Genomic DNA, 20346 nt, shown 5'->3' on the forward strand with positions numbered 1-20346 from the left:
CGATTCCGCCCAGGTTTAAATAACAATCAATAGGCACTCAGTAGTTTTGTAGAAATATAAAAGGCCAAGTTGTTCCACGATGGTAAGAATATATATTTTGTAGTAATTATCACCTGTGGTTGAATATAGCTATATCCCGCCTATTTTGATACCATTTAGCACTTATTAAAAGTAATATTATCCGGAAGAGTCTTAAAAATCATGGCGAATAATTCTAGTGTTGACCGCGACAATAAGCTCGCAGCTCTTAACTCTGCTACCCTAGGCGCCGAGATGCCTCAAATAACACTCCCGGATGGCAGCAAAGTACAAACCGGGACTATGGGGTCTGTCTCTCTCTTCATAACTTTTAATGCAAACTGCTAACTTGGAGTCGAAAGTGCTCTACTCATAAACATACGCGCTTACAACGAAGCGCATAAAGTTGAAGACAAAGATAAGAAGGCGGAACTAGAGGAGTCGATGCGCGCAACGCTGCCGCTTTTGGATAAAGTTGGCATGTTCGAACTTTTCCCGGCGGAGGAGTGGATTTCAGGGAACAACGAGGGTCGGAAGGTCGTGGGCCAAATGTATCAAGAATTCAAGTCACGGCAGTAGGGGGCACGAGATGCTATTAATGTAGCTGTGGGACGAAGATCGGACGAGGTATAGATATCATCAACGGGAAACTCCCAACTCCACAAGACATGTGCATGTAGTGTAGTAATACCAATCAATCAACCCAGCCAGAACGCCATTCCATGCGCTTCGTCCGCAAAAAGCCAATTACTTCTTCTGACGTTTCAGAGCGTCCTCGTCGACAACGGGATCCTTCATTTCTTCATCGTCCAGATCTCGGCTCCTCTTGAGTCCCTTCATCTTCCTCGTTTGCAGTTCGCTGAGATCCTGCTTACCAAGGTGGATACGGCCGATCTTGTCACCAATGCTGTCTGTCGTTACGTTCTTCTTGGTCTTCTCTTCGCCCACCTTAACCGCCTTCATAGCTTCCTTTAATATCGCCTCCTCGGGCTCCCGCATCCGACCAACGCGGAGGTCCATGCGAGGACCCATCTCCTCTACTTCGACTCTGGGGAGCCGCTGTCCGCTGCGCTTTGTCGAGATGAGATAGATGCGCAGGTGGATCGCCGGCTTTACAGCATCACCTACGGGCTCATCGGCTGACACAGACACGATGTACTGTAGGCCCTCTACATCAATTTTGTCGCTTGTGGCGTCGCCTTTGAACAGATCGATCAACATGCTTTTAGCCATCGTATACTCGTTTGCGACGGGGCTCTCAAAAGCAGTCCCCGAAAATAGCATCATAGGCCGTAAACCAACTGCAAACTTGCGACCCTTGAATTGCGAGATCTGCCGGTAGCTCTCTGGATCCAGATGAAACTCTAACATATCGAGGATCTTGCTTGCAAACGTGCGCGCTAAAGTTAATGTGTGCGGGCGCTTTTTAGAGCTGCTACCAAATACGAGAAGCGATGTATCATTTTTCTCGCTGAAAAACTCTAGCGAAGCGGGATCTTCGAACGGGTGGATGGCATTCTTCTTGGTAAACTTCTTTGCGAGTGGCTGGCGTAAGGAATAAAGGTCGGTTAATGCATCTTGTACGACTTGCGAACAAGTAGTTCCACGACTAAAACTTAATCAGTCTTCCAGTATAGGGTATGAGAAGATCCTCTTGCAATATCGCGGATCTGGATTGAATAGCATACAGGAAAAGAGCAGTCTTGGGGTTCTCGACTACTTTCGGGGCTTTCTTCTCGAGTGCTCGTTTCGAGCGCGCATTTCGGGGTTTTCTAAGAAAGTCTCATTAGCCTTTGTATAAATCTATTTTAGATATTTGATTATGTTGTCCATACATTTGTTTCAGCATTGTGTCTATATTTTTAATCGAGGGTTCTTTTAGTTGTAGTGAATGTTGTCGCCAAAGTTCACGTAGGTTGTCTTTCAATTGGAGGGGCCTATGGAAATTTTTAGGACGGCAGAACTTTTTTTATGTGGGTACCAAAGTAAAAATAAGTAGGCGGTGTAAAGTAAATTCTCAGAAGGATCATCCTACCTATTTGCATTCCCCTAAACAACCAAGCTCAAAGTCCCAAGGCCCCTAAAAGCTTCAATTTTACCAACGCCATTTTTTAAGCTTTAGCACATATCAGATCTTCACATCTTGGTATCTTCCCCTGCTTTATGCCAAGGTGTTTTTTTTGTCGGGTTCTTTTAACCAATGACTACCTTGGATACGATCCAAAGGAAACCAGGTTTGCCTCTTGCCCTTGTATCCCTAGCTTCGCCCAGCTTCGATCTATTGTTGGTAGACACAGTTCATATGATGGCATCACGGAATATAATAATTCCCAAGTATTTCATGTAGGCAGGATCAGACTATTAAAACTTAGAATGAAGAACTGCGGTTAGATTCATCGTCTCGTCACTAACTCACCTACTCACTTAACAAGTCCGACCCCATTAGGAAGAGTGTTTACTTGTTTCCAACGCAAGTTCCAAGGCGAAATATATTGCTGCGTTGAGCTTGATATATCATTTCGTCAGATATTTATCAGCGCGCTAACCTTCCACGCTACATCCTTCGACATATTCTAGCGGCTTACTCAAGAAACAGTAATCATATAGAGCTGTAATTTCCTTGAAGAAATAGTCTTCCGCATTCGAAGCTAAGATCTGTCTCTGCACGACGAATCGAGATAGTCGAAACACGGTACGGATCTTAAGCCTCATATTTATTGAGGCTAATGCAGTGGCATTATTGCGGCTAACTAGTCTTCCTATTTCCGAATCAATAGCGGCAGTCGTCGTCAGGCTAAGTTGACTGGGTAATCTAGCCTCAAGCGGACGGCCTACACCATACGGAACATTTTTCATGTAGTGAAGTTGGTCTCGCGTAGAGACATACCGTAGGTCATGGAGAACTGTATGATGTCTTTAGCTCCTTTACGATTCTTTAGTTGGATGGCGGCCCGCACTCTAGTTTTCGACTGGCCTTGATTATAGAAGATGATACGCAACTATTAACGATAATGATCAGTTAGTCAATTCCACTAGCTTAGGCAATATGGTTTTTGCCGTCATCCTCTTATAGTTGGTTCATTGACGATCACCGACGATTCAACCCCTGATATTTAGGAGCGGATCGGCCTCTAACCTTTCCAGCCTTCTAGTCACCGTCGCGGAGGCGTCCCGAAATATACTTGGGCAGCTTCTATTGCAATATATATTCTAGACATCGTGCTACTTGCTCCGATCACGGCGTGATCTACAGAATGACTTCTCGGGATTGATAATTCCGTCGACGTCAACTTCAGCGTAGCATTCCTTGGATGCTACGATCGACGGCACATCTCTAATAGTAGCTATTGTAGAGTATACGCTAATACTGCAACGACCGTAACCATCTCCGTGGCGGAGATGTTTCTTTAAACTATCTACATAGGTCATACGGTTATGGGCTGTTCTGCATTAGGGCTTACGTTGTGTTTGAGATCGTGATTTAACTCGGACTCCCGTATGCGGCAAGCTGTGCGGCAAGCGCTGCGTTAATATACTCGCCTCAGGAGACTATTGTCAACTTTTCTCTTCCTGCATATTGAGGCGAATAGAGAGCCAGGCTACATTTTATTGATAGATCCATATGCATTGTTCGTCCCCTTCCACACTATTATTATCTCATAAACCTCATCTCGACAGCTTTAAGATGTAATCTCTGCTAATAGCTAGTGGATAAAAGCTGTAGTATGCCACCATCGTAGCTAATCCCAATAGGGTCGGTAGAACGTACACTAGTGTGGAGATCAGCCTTCCGACAATATAGAAACCCACCTGGTTTCTGGGTATGTAGGTACGTAGTAAGGGGGGTCGATAAGTTTAGACATGTATTGTCAAAGCGCATTCCATCTTGCCTAGCGAATGCTTGTATGTTTTAATCATGTGTAATAGAAACTCACCGACGACATTTCGGGTGTTTGGAGACTTGCCGTAGATCTAGCGCGACGTCTTCTGTTTACCATGTTTTGGGTACCCAGAGCTGTCAACGCGGGTAGAATGAATTTGATCGGACCCTGATTCTCTTTTGAGATCTACTTTACTAGTGCCTACCTGTATCTTGGGTGCGCAGCGGAGTAACATGAATCCAGCAGGTCATACCCTATCTATGGCCTTACTCGGTAATAGATGCGTAGGGGAACGAATAGAAGTGAAGTGACCCTGATTTAAATGATTCGAAACAATCATCTGTCAGAGCGGTTCCCTGGAACACGTTTTTTTTGTGTGCCTATGTGGGTTCCGGGTTTCTGGGGTTTGAGCAACCGAACATAATGGCAGAATGGCAACTACCGGAGTGGATATGCAGACCGTTTGATTGCGCCGTCCCAAGACCGGTTCGCGGCTCTAATCGAATCGGGTTAGAATTGTACGTCTAGCAAATCACCAGCGGCATAGGTACGGAGCCGCCACGGAGGTATTAACCATATCTGGAATCCCGTCCGTCTATAGGGTGTCTCCAACGCGACACTGGTCAGGAACCAGCTTTGAGCCGCATAAATTTTATGCCAAACTACCAAAATTTCATCGGCCTAAAGTTAATCAGATGTGTCATGCCAATGAGATGGTGAGATGGGTAATAATACGCAGCAGATAATGTTAACTATCTACCTAAGGTACTTACCAGCACTCCGGTCAGTCGGGCAGGTCGCATTTGCATGCATGAGGCTACGATAGCAGAGTAGCATTCCGAATAAACATTGAGTTCTAAGCAACATTTACCCCGGTCGGATCTCGCCGGGACAGCCAATGTTGAACAGACGAAAAAAAAAAGCTTCGAGAAGCTTAAGCGAACACCACGATGTCACTTCATAATAAGTCGCGGCCCTGTCCCGGCAACCGGCCACCCATCTAGCCTCAAAGTTGCAAGGGCAACACAATAGCACCGAATCGCCGAGTCCCAAGTACGTCAGCAAGCCTCCTTTATCTTGCCTAGACGACTCTAAATCTGGGGGGTATATCTCCTAATTCGGCAGGTCTAGAAACTAAACCGCGCATAGTCATGATATGATAGTGATAGCCAAGGCCGAAAAACTAAGGCCTGATCGCGGAATTATCGCCACCGGTAGACTACCGGTTTCGAGCTTAGCTGTAGTTTAGCTGTCACACCAGCTTGTAGATATCGACGAACCTCACGAACCGGGATATGTCCCACAAGGCTGGGTTCCCAGAGCAGACAGAGTTACATTAGTGAATTCTTTTGCACATGAAATCACGAGGCATGAGAAGAATTGGGTATCACTAATGATCGACACTATGTTAGTCCTTTGATATCCTGGTCTCGCCTTACCGAGTACTTTCCGCTGCTACGCATACACACTCTCTTTAGAAGCGGGTGGCGCTTGATTAGACTTCTCTCCAGAAAATATACTAAGTCTGGGGTTCTCTTCCTTTTAAAAATTTCTATGGTTCTGCGGTGTCATTCGTTTTGTTTCCCCCCTATAACCTCAGATCTTTCGTTTGCGATCGGTCAGGATGCAATTCCTTTCGTTGCTTCTGCTATGCCTGACGGCACTGCAACCAGCGCTGGCCGTTCTCGACGTTACAGGAGCCCCTGCTTGTGGTGTAAGTCTTCCAAGGAAGAGGAGGGGAGATCCCTTCGAGGAAAGTCTCAATGAAGACTCAGGCTAAGAAGTGTTCAGTTAAAATGTATCCTAACGTCGACTGCCAAATCGGACTGCTCAATAAGCAACACTACTTGTATATGTGCTACTGCGTCGCTACAAGCTCAAATTACCGAATGCGTGACTACTAGCTGCTCGATCCGTGATCAATTATGTGAGTTAAAAATGAGGCTTGGTTCGTTTACATGACTGACTTGAGTGATGCTACTAGCTACGAAGAAATTCTCGGCGGAATCATGCGGCATAGAAGGCGAGGATAGACGTGGCCTTATTCGTGTCCTTGCGGTAGTCTTTGGAGCAATTGGGCTTGTGGCTTTCATTCTACGGTGCACTGCAAGACTTATTGGGCCACATGATTGGGGCCATGATGATACTGTTATGTGTATTGTTATGGTATGTGTTCCTGGGCTGGGACATAATCCATCGAGTTTTTCTAACTTACTTCATAGGCCCTTGCGCTCGCCTTCGCAGCCCTCTCGTTCCCAAGTACGTTGCTTGCTATAATATCTAGATAGTTTTCCATGCTAATATTCTACTAGTTACCGATGCCGGGCTTGGTCTGGACATGTGGTTCGTTCCGCTTGATAGTATAGCAGAGGTTCTTCGGGTGAGTTGGCTTCTGCTAGAGATTCACAAGAACAATCTGTTACTGATACGAGAAATAGCTGTACTTTTTCGACGAATTGCTATACATCACGGCCTTATCTCTAACCAAGATCTCTATTCTCTTCTTCTACCTGAAGGTTTTCCCGAAGCGGTCATTTCGTCTATGCACATATGCTCTCATACTCATCAACTTAATTTACGCCGTCACCTACGATTTACTTTTGATCTTCCAATGTGATCCGATACGCGGCGCCTGGCTGCAGTGGGACGGCGAATTCGAGACGAAATGTATTAGCATCAATGTGTTGGGATGGTCTGCCGCAGCTATCAACATCGCTTTGGATCTGGCTGTCATTATACTCCCGCTCCCCGAACTGTTCGCTCTGTCCTTGTCGCTAAGAAAGAGGCTGCAAATTATTGCTATGTTTACTGTTGGTTTCTTGTATGCGATTCATCTGAAAATCTATAGCGAAAGGCACGCACTAATCTATTGCACAGCATTACAATCGTCAGCATCGTCCGTCTTTACTCGCTCATCCGATTTGGTAACACTCAAAACCTCACGCGTAAGTGCTTTCCCTGCAAGAAATTTGTTCGTACTGCCTAGCCGGCAATCCTAACCCGACTCATTAGAGGATTATGTTGAGACGGGATACTGGTCGACAATCGAAGTCCCTGTGGGTATTGCGTGCGCATGCATGCCGGCAGTGCGATCACTCTTCAGTCTTGCGCTTCCAAAGTTGTTCGGCACCACTCGCGCGGCAGCCGGCTCGACATTCAACAGCTTCGGTCCATCTTCTTCTGGCAATCGGCTGGGAGACTCCCGGGCCAAGATCAGCATCAAGCAGGAGTGGTCAGTGCTTAGCGAGGGCCCTGCTGAATTCGATACCGAACGACATGGACGTAACGATAGCGATGTCGAGCTCGTAAATGTGGGCGTGGCTACCGCCGAGGGTAACAATCGTCCAACCCGGAAGATGACCCTTTCGAAGAACGGCGGTGCGTGGCGAGGCATGAGCATTCCGGAGCAGCAAGAGGAGACGTACAAGTCGGTCGCTTTCACTGGCGAAAGAGAGTTGCGGTAGAGAAAGCCTGTTGTCGTGGTCTTGTATAAGTTAAAATCCAAACTATTTCGCTCGGTATTAGATCTTGATAGATATATTTACCTTTTCTTTCCAAATTTTTACACTAGGTTTTGAGCGGAGAGGACTTCTTCCCCCGTGAAATGATTACGGAGTTGTGAGCGGAAGTGGAGGAGAAAAAGACATCAGGGAAATGCGGCGCCTAACGGTATTACGGAAATCGAAAAGTTAATAATAAACTATTCATCACATTACAGCCCAGTCTTATTCTTCAGATAGCTCGGCTCTAGTACAATGTTTCTTCTTCATGACACTACGCAAGGTAATGACCATAATGAAAAAAAGATGTCTCTGATAGGAGATGGTGAATCAAAAATTAAGTCCATGAGTATGCTCAGTATTCATGATCGCCAAGCACGGACCAAGAGCGTTGCCAATACCAATGAAAAAAAATTGGATATTGAACAAGGCTCAGCTTCCTTCTTCCTAGATAACCTCACTGGCACAATGTACCAGCAAGGGATTAGCAGTACACATTCCAAAACTGTAAAGGGGGAGGGGGGACGTACCTGATAAAAAGGTACGCATCCGGGGGTCCTACCACTCCAGCACTCTGAATCCGACGCGAAGATCACAGAGCCTGGGTATGTTTTTTCTAACGGCACTTTCAGTAAAATCCCAAAAGCACCGTGTCGCAGAGCACGGCGCGAACGAATCGGCTGCCGGCAGGAGGCTTCGGGGAGCCCACAACGTATCTCCCCTAGGCGTGGAAAAAGACTCCTGGAAGGGCGTAGCCCCCAAGGTCCTCCGTGCGTTACGAAGGGAAGTGGGAAAATAAAGGACGGGTAGAAAGTCAATGCACTACTAACTCTCCGACCCGCCCAGTTGTTGTTGTGGAAAAGTACAGCCAGTTCGAACCCTTAGGCGATCAAAGCCGGCGTGCGAAGGAGTTGTTCCGCTGCGACAACCTGGGAATATCGCGACGCACGACTTGACATCTGAATAGCCAGGCATCTGACAGTGGGTTAGTGTTTATTCACCGTGTGAAATACCCGCAGGCCACCCCCAGAATGTCAGGCTGTGAGAGTTCGCCAGTGCATCAGCTCCCGCTCAACAGTTTTTATAGAAAAAGATAGGACCCCCTGCGTACGGCAAAAAAAAAAAAAAAAAAGCCTATCAACATTAGCAGGACGGGTCTAGGAAGAGGAAGCGTCACGTTGAATAGTTCTAGGATAAATATAGAATATTAGTATCTGAACCATCTGAGATGCAGGAAGGAATATGAAAATTTGGAGTTTAATGAAAAGTTGAAGGGGTGAGTGAGGTTGGCCAAGGGTAGGTTGGCACTATGCAAGGTAAAATGTGATGTTGGAAGGCAGGTGTAAAATAGGAAATTCACATAATGATGAGTGATACAACACGCGTATATATTAGGTGAAAGTTGTAGGTGCTAAGGTGTAGAGCAGGCTTAGGGTTAAGGAAGAGTACATACCTTAGCTGAAGTTGTTGTTGTGTTGCATGGTGTATGGTGTATGGTGTATGGTAGAAGGTAGAGTGAAGGTAGAGTGAAGGTAGAGTGAAGGTAGAGTGAAGGTAGAGTGAAGGTAGAGTGAAGGTAGAGTGAAGGTAGAGTGAAGGTGGAAGTTGAAGAATGTTGAGGATAAAATAGAATGGTAGGTAGGAGAAAGGAAAATGGGAAGATGGGAGGAAACTCCTCAGAATTAAATAGAAATGGGCAGGGCGGTAAAGGAGAAACAGAATCAGCATTGGCAGAAATAAAATGCAAGTGCTGATCCTAGTTGCTGTGGTAGTAACTATGGCAGTTGCTTCATTAATGTCAAATGATCTCTAAGAGTTGTTCCCTAAATGTGAAGCTTCTGCATAGAAGTACCTTCTAGGCAGAAACTGGTGATACTCTACTTGAGTTGTACTTCAGTTGGCAGGTGCCCAAGCAACTGCTACTTGTTACCCGCCACCATTGATCTGAAAATAAAACTTACTGCGGAAGCTACTGCCTTTAATATATTCAAGATGTTCTGATCTAATGGACTCTGATCTAACGACAGCAGCCTAATTATTCTGATCCTGCATCAAGTACATCTCGTAGCCTAGTAGTTCCTACCAACCTCCCTAATCGATCTGTAAGCTACCCTACTTAAAGTACTCATATGTATCAGCACCTACATCCTTTCTATGCATGTACGGTACCTAAATTTATTTTTCACTCCTGCACTTAAAAACTTGCCTTAGAAAGTACTTACCCTTGAGGGTACAGTCGACAGCAAGCAGGTATGCAAGTAGATACCTAATCAGCATACATGTATCTTAGGTATCTTAGGTAGCTTAAAAACACCCTGCATTAGCAATACGTTGGTTACTACGAGAACGAAATCATGAATATCTTTGGTGAACTATCTATGTAGCGGCTGGCTTGGATATAGGTTAGGTAGATGACGGATCGTGTTTAGCATTAACTAATCATAAAGGGTACGCGGCTTCTCTTATTACGAGAAATATGTAACAATAACCTACAGATTAATAGTATCAGTCCAACGGGTTGCTTGACGATGAGGTGGCCGTGCTATATGAAGAAAACATCAAAATATATCTCCTAGGCTATCCTAATAAATGACCAATATTTATTAACCTATTAGGGTGCTTTCCTATGTATAAATATATCTAATACGCTGTAAGTTACCCGTTCTAGCATAGGAGAAATCTAACATACAAAATTAAATCTACATTAGGTACATAGAAACCGTTGTAACCAAGTTCATGGCCAAACCTTTCATCTGGTTGATGGAGATTTACTTCTAATGGATACAAAATTATATATAGAATCGCGGTACAAAGTCTCGTATCTAGGTAGTGATGTGCTAGATCTTAAATGTGAACGTCCCGTCAAGTAAGAAGCTTTCGATCGGTTTGTCCCTTTTCTCTAGTTGCTCCAGTTACTCCTGAAAGCGTTTTCAGGTAGTCCCCACAACTGCAGGAACATCAAAACATCAATGATGGGTTGGTAGATATACCTACCTTAGGTAGGTTAAGAGGATACAGATATCGAGGTGATGCTTGCTTCAGGAGAAATTACTCGGATATAATTTGCCTGCGATTCATTTAATGAAGCTTCAGCATAGGCAAATAGGGGCATCATTTCTACGATGAGCTTCGGACGCGTTTTAGTTCATCCTTTGTATGTAAGAGGTTCGTTTAATCTTTAATCTACAATCTCCGGTATTTTACTTGACTATAGAGTCTATATATATGATTTTATATGATATTATCGAGCTTCTGGTACGTTATTAATATTGTGACGTCGTTGTTCGTTCCCATGTGTATATGTAAGAATGCTTCGCAGAGGATCTCAACTACGTTAGTATACTATGTGGATGGTACAACCGAAGGATCTAGACTCAAACAACAAGATACAAGCTTTAAAGATGTTTGAATGGTAGTCTTATGTGTTACGAGTCTTCTTGATTGTAACAACAGTACGTATTTAGACGCGTAAGTTCGCGGATATATATAAATGGTAACCCCAAACAAAGTTCAGGACAATTCTTAGGGTTACTCTAGAAATATCACAAGCTTTCTACCTATGTAATATATTCTATATCATACCTAACTCACTACTGTTGGTAAAATGGTTCGCTATACCTCCATTACCAAAGCCGCAATCTTCCTGACCGGCACCATCAATGTGCACCTTACTGCTGGCAAAATTTGGGCACAGTTCTGTGACGATACAGGGTGTACCAAGAATTGTGGCGTTTCTATTGATGTGAACGATCCTGGCTGCTTAACGGGAGAAGGGGGACGTCAATCGCTCAAGTTTCACGGATCCGACTTTATCGGCACTTATCTAGTGCATTCGCCAGACAACAATTGCGGATGCCAGCAAGACTGCACTGAAATATCCCGTAGCGCCCCGCCTTGTATTGATATTTCTGGCAAGGTCGCCTCCAAGTCCTATCGCTTTCAACTCACGACTTGTAAGGAACTTGAAGGGGGACCTGGGGTCGGGAATAATTGCAAGCCAACAAAGATCGTCGCCTCGCTTTAACAAGAAGGAAGGGAGGATATGCGTCGGAAATGTACGGCGGCTTTGAATGTTGGCAGGCTAGTCTCTGGAATCACCAATTAAACCAACTCGGTTCAAGGCTTATTTAGGACATTTAGATAGGATGTAAGAGAAATGAGAAGGGGTTATTCGTCCGGTATATATCGGACCTGAAACTTCTCTACAATATAGTTCTAGGAACAGATATCAACAGAACGACATGTATAACTAGCCCCTTATTTGTTATTGCTTTCTCCGTATTTGCTTGAGTTGGTGCTGCTGACATGCTACTGGAGGTGTTAGAAGAACTGGAAGGACTTTTATCCGTTACTGTCGGATTCGATATTGGCATACTGTTAAAGGATCTTAATCTTTGCGTGATCAATTGCCATTAATTTCCAACACCATTCGTCACAAGCTGAATATTTGGGTAAAAACCTTGGCTTACTGGTTCGTATGAAGACTGCTCCATAAATGAACCTCGAAAGCTGGCTCGAAGGCCTTATCCGGATACGTGCCTATATAGGTTCATACAGGCACAAGATGTACGTGTTTCAGCACATTATCATACACTGAAATGTCCTAGAGCTGTAAGTCTAGAACACAAAAGCTGAAGACCACGCCTTGGTCTTGTACCGTCCGTGCCAGACCCAAATGCCCAACACAATAGTACTTAGTAAAAGAGACCCCAACGCCATACATGCAGATAACAACGGTTTGTCCGTACCTTTGCCGCGTTCCGTATTCACTTGACCCCCAAGATATCCCGAGAAGAAATCGTTGTTTAGGTGTCCGCGTGTGCCTTTATTACTCCTGCTTCTCTTTGGTGTTCCCGACGAATCGCTCCTTCATAGATAACTGCTTCCCTCCCATAGACTTAAACTTGTCAATGAGGGTTTTTCTCGAGTCTAGCTCGGCAATTTCGTCACTACCCCCAACACTCTTGCCATTGATCATGATATTGGGCACTGTCTTACGTCCCGTCTTGATACCTAATTTGGCCTGTAGCTGCTTGCCTAGGGGATGCTCGTCTAGTTCGACAACGTAAGGCGCGGGGTCAATAGAATATTTCTCGAGAAGGACACCCTTTGCCCTTTTAGAATACGGGCAGAACGATTTTGAGAAAATAACAACTAAGTAGAAGTAAGTAATAAGATAAGTGTGGCAAACGACATGGTGATCTTACCAGATGACTTTTTGAGTAAATTATTAAGAGTCGCTTCGACTTCGCGATCTTCCTCTGACTCTTCGCTCTCCTCGCCTGTCTCCTTTGAGCTCCCCTGGGAAGCGCCTTTCTTCTGCCCCCCAGCCGAACTCCCTATACCAATGACCTTACTCGGAGTATCTGGTTTTAGTGGTGCCTTAGCATTAGCTAAATCCTTGGCCTTCTGCTCGGCAGCACGTAACCGATCAGCCATCTCCTTTGCCAACTGCTCGTCATCTTCGTCGACAGATCCATCCCCATCCTTGTCTTTTACTGTAGAATCAACGGTCGTTCCTTTGCCGCTCATCACAACTTGTCCAGGACCCTTTTGGGGTCCTAGGCCATTCATAGTCTTGCCAAAGAAATCATGTACTGTCCGGTTGTCGTGGGGAATTGCCGACCGCATCTGGGATGTGAAGAATAAGGTGGTGATAACAGCGGCTAGCACTACCATCATGAGGAGACGTACTCTTCTAGCTGAAGGCATCGTGAATTGACGGGTGCGAGGCTACTTGGAGAAATTCGATTGATTATTTTTCCTCGGCTTGGGAATTATGTGCACGATTGTATGCTTGAACGAAAGGAATTGAACCCTGATGTTTGTTACGATACGTATAAGGGTTTATCGGACGACCGGCGCAAACATGCCTCTCTATATTGTTTGAATGGTGTCGCGCTGCTAGTACCCGCACCAAAACGTCGATTAACAGATGACTTGAACAAAATTTGGTAGAGCGGGAACAAAACGATTGAGATTGTGACGTATAGCGGGAACTTTTGAAACGAGTTGCAAACTTGGAAACCGGAGGATATTCTGAGGATTGGCAAGGCTGAAATGGAAATCTGGCAAAGACTGGACGTCGACAAGAGTTTTTCTCGAATGGAGGCGGCTAAATGCGACCCTCAGCGCAACACGCTATTAAATTAGTCCAATTGTAAGGAGAAACTGGAGAACCGGAGAACTGATAATTGAGAGCTAAAGCAACAAGATGTGGCCGCGTATGCCACTGGTACCAATGATGTGTGAATGAAACGGTGGATTGAAAATCAATGAATGGACTCTGATAGTTGAAACATAGATGGCGATGCTGCAAACTGCGAGCTGCAAGCTGCAAAGAATGACGAAGTGTAGTTTTTGGTTTTGGTTCAAACTTTAAACACTTAAACTTGCCTCGGGCGGCCTGGACTCTTGAATGCTTCCCCTGTACTAACCCCTGTACTTGATGTACGTACCTAATGTACGGGTTTATACCTTGTCTAGACCCCGCGATCCTGGTTAGATCGGCATTTTTGTGATTTGAAAAATATATTAAAAGAAAAGAAATAGAATCAATTACTAGGATAATTACTAGAAATAGACTAACCTGTTTTTTAAAACCAGGCAAAATTTCTGCTACGAGCTTAGCCTCTTCTGCAAGAGGAAAGGGGTTAGTCTGCCTCCTAGGTCCATGTCCTTATGTAAGTTTAGTACCTAGGTAGGTACATAGGTACCTAGATAAGTTAGGTCTGGCACAGCAAAATCTTACCGGTCCATCACCACGCAACAAACGCAGATCTGGGGTAAAGTTTCCCCTGTACAAAGCTTTATCCATCTCTTGTCAATACGATCCTGGCCTCTTATATTATTCCATTCAATATAAAGATATGTAGAATCGCTAGCAGCTATCGATACATATAGTATAGTTTCTGATCTGTTACCTTTCTACCCCTGTCATTTTCGGCATGCTTCATTGGTTTCCGGGGTCGAGAGGACTTGTACAACTTCATGATGCTACAGGACGGACAGTAAGGCTGGCCCCGTAATGGCTACACGCAGTTGAATATTCTAGTGCCGTATAACTATTGACTTACCAAAATATCGAATCTGATTGGACGGAACACCGCCGCTGATATGTCCTCTGCTGTGATGGTAATTATCGATCAATAACCATGGATAGGCTATTATGCTAGTAAGCATACATAGCGATCATATCAATATCTTACTACAAAATAGCATGGTAGATTTACATACCTATTACGGAATTACCGAACTCTCAGATTTAAATTTACTATCAGCTATCTTCTCACGACAATACCTATACCAAGTGCAGAGCTTCGTATTTCTGCCAGGTGGTTAAGTGGCTGAATAATTACCTAATCTTAGGAGGTATCGAACGAAGCACTTGACCAATACATATCCATAGTATATGTTGCAAGCAAAATTGGTGACTTGGGTACCTGCATATAGTCAATTGAACTTCGGTAGGTAGTACTTACCTGGCTCTTTCCATCCGATAATTGGCAATCATCCGTACCTACCTCTCATCTAGACTGTCCGTGCACCTATGCGGAGTTAAAGAGGCAGCTATGACCACGAAGTTTAGAGATAAAAGGAAGGACAAACACCCCCACATGACTAAGCATACAACCGCACGTACGCTAGTACAGCTGTAGCCATCCCATCTCAACCCGTTCATGAGTGACTAAGTGACTCTTTCACGAGATTTACGGTCTTAGAGGTGGATACATAGGACAATGGCAGTAGCAACCGAATCAATGCAAACCTTGATGGCTAGTTCTTCGGTCAGGTACGTCAGAAGAGTTAATTGCAAAAATAGCTTGCCCATCAAGGTGTTCAGGTGTCCAGCGCCGCACATAAAGGAACAGACTTAATCATATCAAATATCAACGATACCATACATATAACAGACAATTATCCCGCGCGTACTCTCAGGGTCGTCGACAATCACTGACAATTATTAACTTCAAGTTATGACTTGGAAAATAGTACTTTTCTTGCAACCTTAGCACACATATTACTATTTCCATTCATTCTTCGAACAATTGGTCTTACAAACGTCGCCTCTGTTACCTTGTACACAGAGTCCTTCTCTTTTCCTGGTGCAGCTCATCAGCTATTCCAACAATGGCTAGGATCTCACGGGATGTGTTCCTTGAGATCGCGCAGCATTTAGACGTCAAGACTCTATTCAAGCTTTGTGAGACAAGCAAGGTAGGTCTCCTCAAGACTTGAAAACCTAGATTGTTTACATCTAGACAAACAGCTGGCTAATTTACAATATAGGAGGCCAATATGCTCCTCAAGACGTATGAGCGTTCATTATCACAGTTACGCCTAGCAAACTTCCCTGTCCCGCCTACTGGTGATGTGCTCTCTTCAGAGCTATATCTTCGACGCCCAATTAAGCATAGAAGCTTTGAAATGCTTCTAGAGTTAGAGAATCGGAAATCCCGAGTTAAGGACATACTCACGGCCTCTCCCCACTTCAATCTTAAGTCACCACCCGGCTTAGGAGAACTCACGATTCCTCAGCAAGAACGCCTATGTGCACTCCTATACCGTGCATTTGCACAATGCGATTATATTGCAGATATCGCAGCCAATACACCTTGCCAACTTCCTGAGGCACAATGGTATAAACCCCGATTCATATCATGGTGGATTGGGCGTGATGTACCAGAGGGCTTTCGTCTGAAAGATCCGTATACGAACTATTCCGCACGCCCTACGCAAATGGAATACATCCGCAACCTATCCAAACAGGATTGCATCATGATGTACTATCTGATGAATATGATGGGATCGTGCTTCGTCAAGTCCCGCGAAGATTGGATCCTCTCAGATCCCGCCTTTTACGAGAGGACTATTGTCTTTAAGGAATGCGTTCTGCGACATGGGTCATGGTACGCATGGGCTCACTTCATGGGAAACAGCGAATGGGAAATCATGACCGTTGATATCGCTAGGATCGGAATGGCCGAACTCAATAGGTTTGAGTACGGCGACCAAGATGCCATATGTAGTCTACAGTCAGTGCTGATTGGTCGGTTTAATGAACTGCACGAGTCCCCTGACAACAAAACCGAGGTCGTACAACAGGCCGTCAGGTCTTTGATCACTGCGAATATTGACGACAGCGACGATCGAGACCGGGATGAGGAAGACCAAGAATAGAGTGTTGGGGTCAGGATAAAGACGAGTATTGGGGTTGGGATTAGATTTGGCCTCGGTACGCCAGTATATAAGGGTTGGCGTATGAGAGCGAAGGCTTGCTGTTTTCTTTGATATGGACAGGCTGGTATACAAGGTTATTGGTGTATTATGTTTGCCAAGCGACTTTGAGGAAGCAGGCATGTTAGGCCTTACATGTTAGACCCCCTCTCCTCGATTTCTGCTATGCATAGCAAGCCCGGAGCAGATGTCGATGCGATGAATTCATCTCTTCCCTCTAAGAATTGCAAACAGTGAAATGTATTATATATGTCTGACCACGATATTTTATTGGTGTTTAGATAGAGGTTTATGGCGATCCGGGAAATACCTAAGTGAGGTGGATATGGTGCAATGTATGTATGTGTATTAGTGGATATGGCCTAGTAGTTGGTTGATTTGACTAGCAGGATCTTTACTATAATAGAGTACTTCATACTTTATATAACTAGAAATGGCATAAGGGCAATCCCTATTAAATTGATGGCTATGAGAATAACCTGCTTTGAGATTGAATTAAAAATGCGTAACAAACGATTTTGGATAGATTATTAATTCGAAGGGGGCATTTTGATTAGAGTATTAAGCACCTAATTGAACAACACCTCCGATCTAAAGACTAATGCACACTTCATATGTTTTATATTATTGCAGTACCTATTCATGACATACTATTCAATTTGTCATCTGGTTGACCTGTCTTTAATGTGTCATCATATGATTACAAACAAAAACGCGCCTTACCTGATGCCGGGTGTTACATGTAGCAACTAAAGGCCGTGAGTCAAGTCGTGAATATTCACCGCAAATAGAAGCAGGTATGAAAAATATTACAAGCTGAGGTAGCTAAGATGAAAAAAGGAAATTCCAGACGATACGCTTTCACGCATTGGACTAGTGATACAGATAGTTAAGAGACGGTGCTCCGGGGGCCCATTTAATTTTCGGTTGGTGCCGGCAGCGGGCCGGGGTATAGCGTGTGTACTTCATTAGCGTGAGTCACCCGGTGGAAAGGCAATTCTAAGCAAATATTTGGAGACATTTGGGGATAAGCCCCCCTCATCTACTTACCTTACCTATTATAGTATGCTCTCGCATTAAGATGCGTCTTCATTGGTCTGGGACGCGTATATCTAATTTCGTACTTCAGCAGACAAAAATACAATCCGATCTCGCAAGGCGTATTAAGCCAGGATTCAGATCGGGTACCCAGGATCTGATGACCGTTCAATTGGGACTTGGGAATTGGGACTTGGGACTTAGCTAACAAGAATTATCTGGCAGCCTAATAATTGGACGCGTCAATACAAGGAAAGATTCGTTGCTTTGTTTGCTTGATACGCCTATGATATCAATTAATATAACTATTACCCTATAATAAGGTCGGAGTTCTACTATATGTAGCTAAGCAGAAGTCAACCACGAAATGTACCTCGGTAGCATTGTGCCGTAAGAGTCATCTTCTCACCCTGCATTTGTGGCTTGTTCGATGGTAGCTTACGTCTAGTGGGCGTATAAGCGTATTATCACCTGTTGCTTGTTGCCAGGCATCACTAAGATGAACTACTTCTGGCCAACCAGGTGAAAGTGAATCATTTGTGTAGCCTCATAGTAGTCTGCCTGCATGATCAAGTCTAAGTTGCGTCACCAGCCCCCATTCCGTCTATAATAGTTGCCTAGGTATTAGTCATATTGGCATATTAGAACCTCTTATAAGACTGATGCCTTTTTTCTAAGGTTGGTTAATGAATTTGTCCTTCATCAACATCACTATCATCATCATACTATCAGGATACAATTTTGCAGTTGTCCAATAGATCATATAAGACTTCAATACAAACTACCCCTTTGCTTGCATTATAAACTCGTAACGAAAAAGCCCTACACCCTTATAACAATGTGCCAAGATTGCTATCGAACGTCAGCGGCAGCCGTCTCCATGTCTCTGGCGATGACGAACCCGGAGCTCATCTGGCCATATCATCAAGAGCAAAAGAGACAGTCAGCCCATTCACAATCATCGAAAGCACAAACACAAGCACAGCTAGACGTCAAACCTTCATCTGCCTCGACTTACTCAGAGTCTACCACATATTCGTACGACAAGGAAAAGAGTCACAGCGATACCAAGCAGAAGCGGTCGATGCGGCAACGAATTAAAGAGACTCTCAAAGATATTGGGAACCCACCTACGGCAAAGTCCGATCGAAAGAACGGCCAAAAGACCGAAGACCTGACGACTGACTACGGTCTGATGAGCTCGAGTACACAGGGAAGGACGTGAGGTGAATAATAATGAGGTTATAACGAGTACCAGCCTTAATGCGACCTATGGCATGGGTATATAAGCTGGGTCTGCTAAGGGGTATAAGCTCCAGGTGGTTTTGTTAATCTTAATAATGATAATGAGATTCGGGTTACTCGTGGGGCTCGGCCCATAGGGGCCAGGATGGGTCCCTGAGGTAAAGATAGGGGGGCTAGGACGTCTGCGATAAAACAAAAGTGTGCACTTGTATTGGAATTGGATAGGTATTAAATATTGGAATTAATGCCAATGGCTTCGTAGTAATGTTGAAGACGATCTTGGCTGAGCTGGGTGAGTGGGATACACTTTTAGGACAGTCATTTAATACCATTTTCAGCCTCAAGCCTCTGTATCACTGGAAATCGATACTGATCCGTAAAGTAACAAAGGCTCATAAAAATCATAGTAGTTGTTAATAGTGCCATGTCCTCTGAGGAATATAATAGATGGAGTTCTAATTCATAGATATCTGGCTGTTTGCGTCGGTTCCCTACCCAATTTCCCAGCACGGCGCTTTCAGTAACTGAACATCGCCTTGCTACCTTTTCTTAGTTCTACCTGAAATAATTACCTATTATATACGTCTTTAAGAGAACGTCATTTGCTTCTAGTACAATATGTTTAATTAAACATTCCTATTAAGGGGTAGGACTCGCCGATACTGTAGATCAAGAAGAAAGAAAAGGTTATAATTTAAGAAACGTTCAGCTACTGAATATATGATGGCTATTCCCAATCTGTAATGGTTCTTTATGTACTTCTAGAAAAGGGTTGCATTTATGACTCAATAAATTCGCACCTGACTACCCCGACGGAATGATTTGAGTTCCTAAAAAGGGGGTTCCCTCTTGGAAAAGTGACTAATAGAGAAGTGCTAATCATATACACCGGACTTTAGAGGTTACAGGCACAACACGTCAATTACAAGAAAAGAGGGTTGGAGGGGAATCGAGTAAAAGACACAAAGAAAAAGATTATTGTAAAGAAATTGCTGAATGATAATACTAAGCTTGTTAATACCAAAATGAATAACCTAGTTGAAGGAGATAATAAAATGAATGACTTAGAATATTTGCGTGCGACACTAGACGTGATGAGGGGAAGTGAAAAAAGCAACGAACGGTTTAAGAAAAGGCAAAAAAGTTATGATCCCTCGGGCCGGAATCGAACCGGCGACATTTCGGTAAACAATCTTATCAATTACAGCCGAACGCGATAACCAACTACACCACCAAGGGGGGGCGTGTTTTTGCAAGTACTGACGGAAGGAAGTGGGCTTCCTTCCGAGGGATAGTTGCTGTGATGTCGATGGATTTTACAATGACCTATATTCCATGTTAAAATGTGCGCAGAAATATCCCAATTAGGGATAGTGAAATGGTAGAAATGGCTCGTGCAGAATTTCGGTTTTTTTTTTTAATGTACC

General features: G+C 44.2%; 6 protein-coding genes across 6 annotated transcripts; 4 read left to right on the forward strand and 2 right to left on the reverse strand.

The window, feature by feature from the left end:
- Positions 1–201: 201 nt before the first annotated feature.
- GL218_03722 (uncharacterized protein) lies at positions 202–597 on the forward strand (the record flags this gene model as incomplete). The annotated part of the gene is made up of 2 exons (XM_033580295.1): positions 202–326; positions 381–597. The coding sequence occupies 2 exons, from the start codon at positions 202–204 to the stop codon at positions 595–597; spliced, it is 342 nt and encodes a 113-aa protein (XP_033437060.1).
- Positions 598–765: 168 nt separating this feature from the next.
- Positions 766–1867, reverse strand: GL218_03723 (Ribosome production factor 2 like protein; the record flags this gene model as incomplete). Its single annotated transcript, XM_033580296.1, has 3 exons — positions 766–1627; positions 1707–1790; positions 1854–1867. The coding sequence occupies 3 exons, from the start codon at positions 1865–1867 to the stop codon at positions 766–768; spliced, it is 960 nt and encodes a 319-aa protein (XP_033437061.1).
- A 3656-nt stretch (positions 1868–5523) lies between these two features.
- GL218_03724 (putative cfem domain-containing protein) lies at positions 5524–7363 on the forward strand (the record flags this gene model as incomplete). Its single annotated transcript, XM_033580297.1, has 8 exons — positions 5524–5613; positions 5691–5826; positions 5872–6065; positions 6122–6158; positions 6212–6279; positions 6338–6720; positions 6777–6844; positions 6912–7363. 8 exons carry the CDS (start codon positions 5524–5526, stop codon positions 7361–7363), a joined length of 1428 nt encoding a protein of 475 aa, XP_033437062.1.
- Positions 7364–12227: 4864 nt separating this feature from the next.
- Positions 12228–13111, reverse strand: GL218_03725 (Monothiol glutaredoxin-7; the record flags this gene model as incomplete). The annotated part of the gene is made up of 2 exons (XM_033580298.1): positions 12228–12553; positions 12607–13111. 2 exons carry the CDS (start codon positions 13109–13111, stop codon positions 12228–12230), a joined length of 831 nt encoding a protein of 276 aa, XP_033437485.1.
- Positions 13112–15529: 2418 nt separating this feature from the next.
- GL218_03726 (uncharacterized protein) lies at positions 15530–16579 on the forward strand (the record flags this gene model as incomplete). The annotated part of the gene is made up of 2 exons (XM_033580299.1): positions 15530–15616; positions 15689–16579. 2 exons carry the CDS (start codon positions 15530–15532, stop codon positions 16577–16579), a joined length of 978 nt encoding a protein of 325 aa, XP_033437064.1.
- Positions 16580–18512: 1933 nt separating this feature from the next.
- Positions 18513–18899, forward strand: GL218_03727 (uncharacterized protein; the record flags this gene model as incomplete). Its single annotated transcript, XM_033580300.1, has 1 exon — positions 18513–18899. One exon carries the CDS (start codon positions 18513–18515, stop codon positions 18897–18899), a length of 387 nt encoding a protein of 128 aa, XP_033437065.1.
- Between the last annotated feature and the right edge of the window lie 1447 nt (positions 18900–20346).

The sequence above is a fragment of the Daldinia childiae genome (assembly GCF_008694065.1).
Source record: "Daldinia childiae strain JS-1345 chromosome Unknown Scaffold3, whole genome shotgun sequence".
In the NCBI taxonomy this organism is placed as follows: Eukaryota; Fungi; Ascomycota; class Sordariomycetes; order Xylariales; family Hypoxylaceae; genus Daldinia; species Daldinia childiae.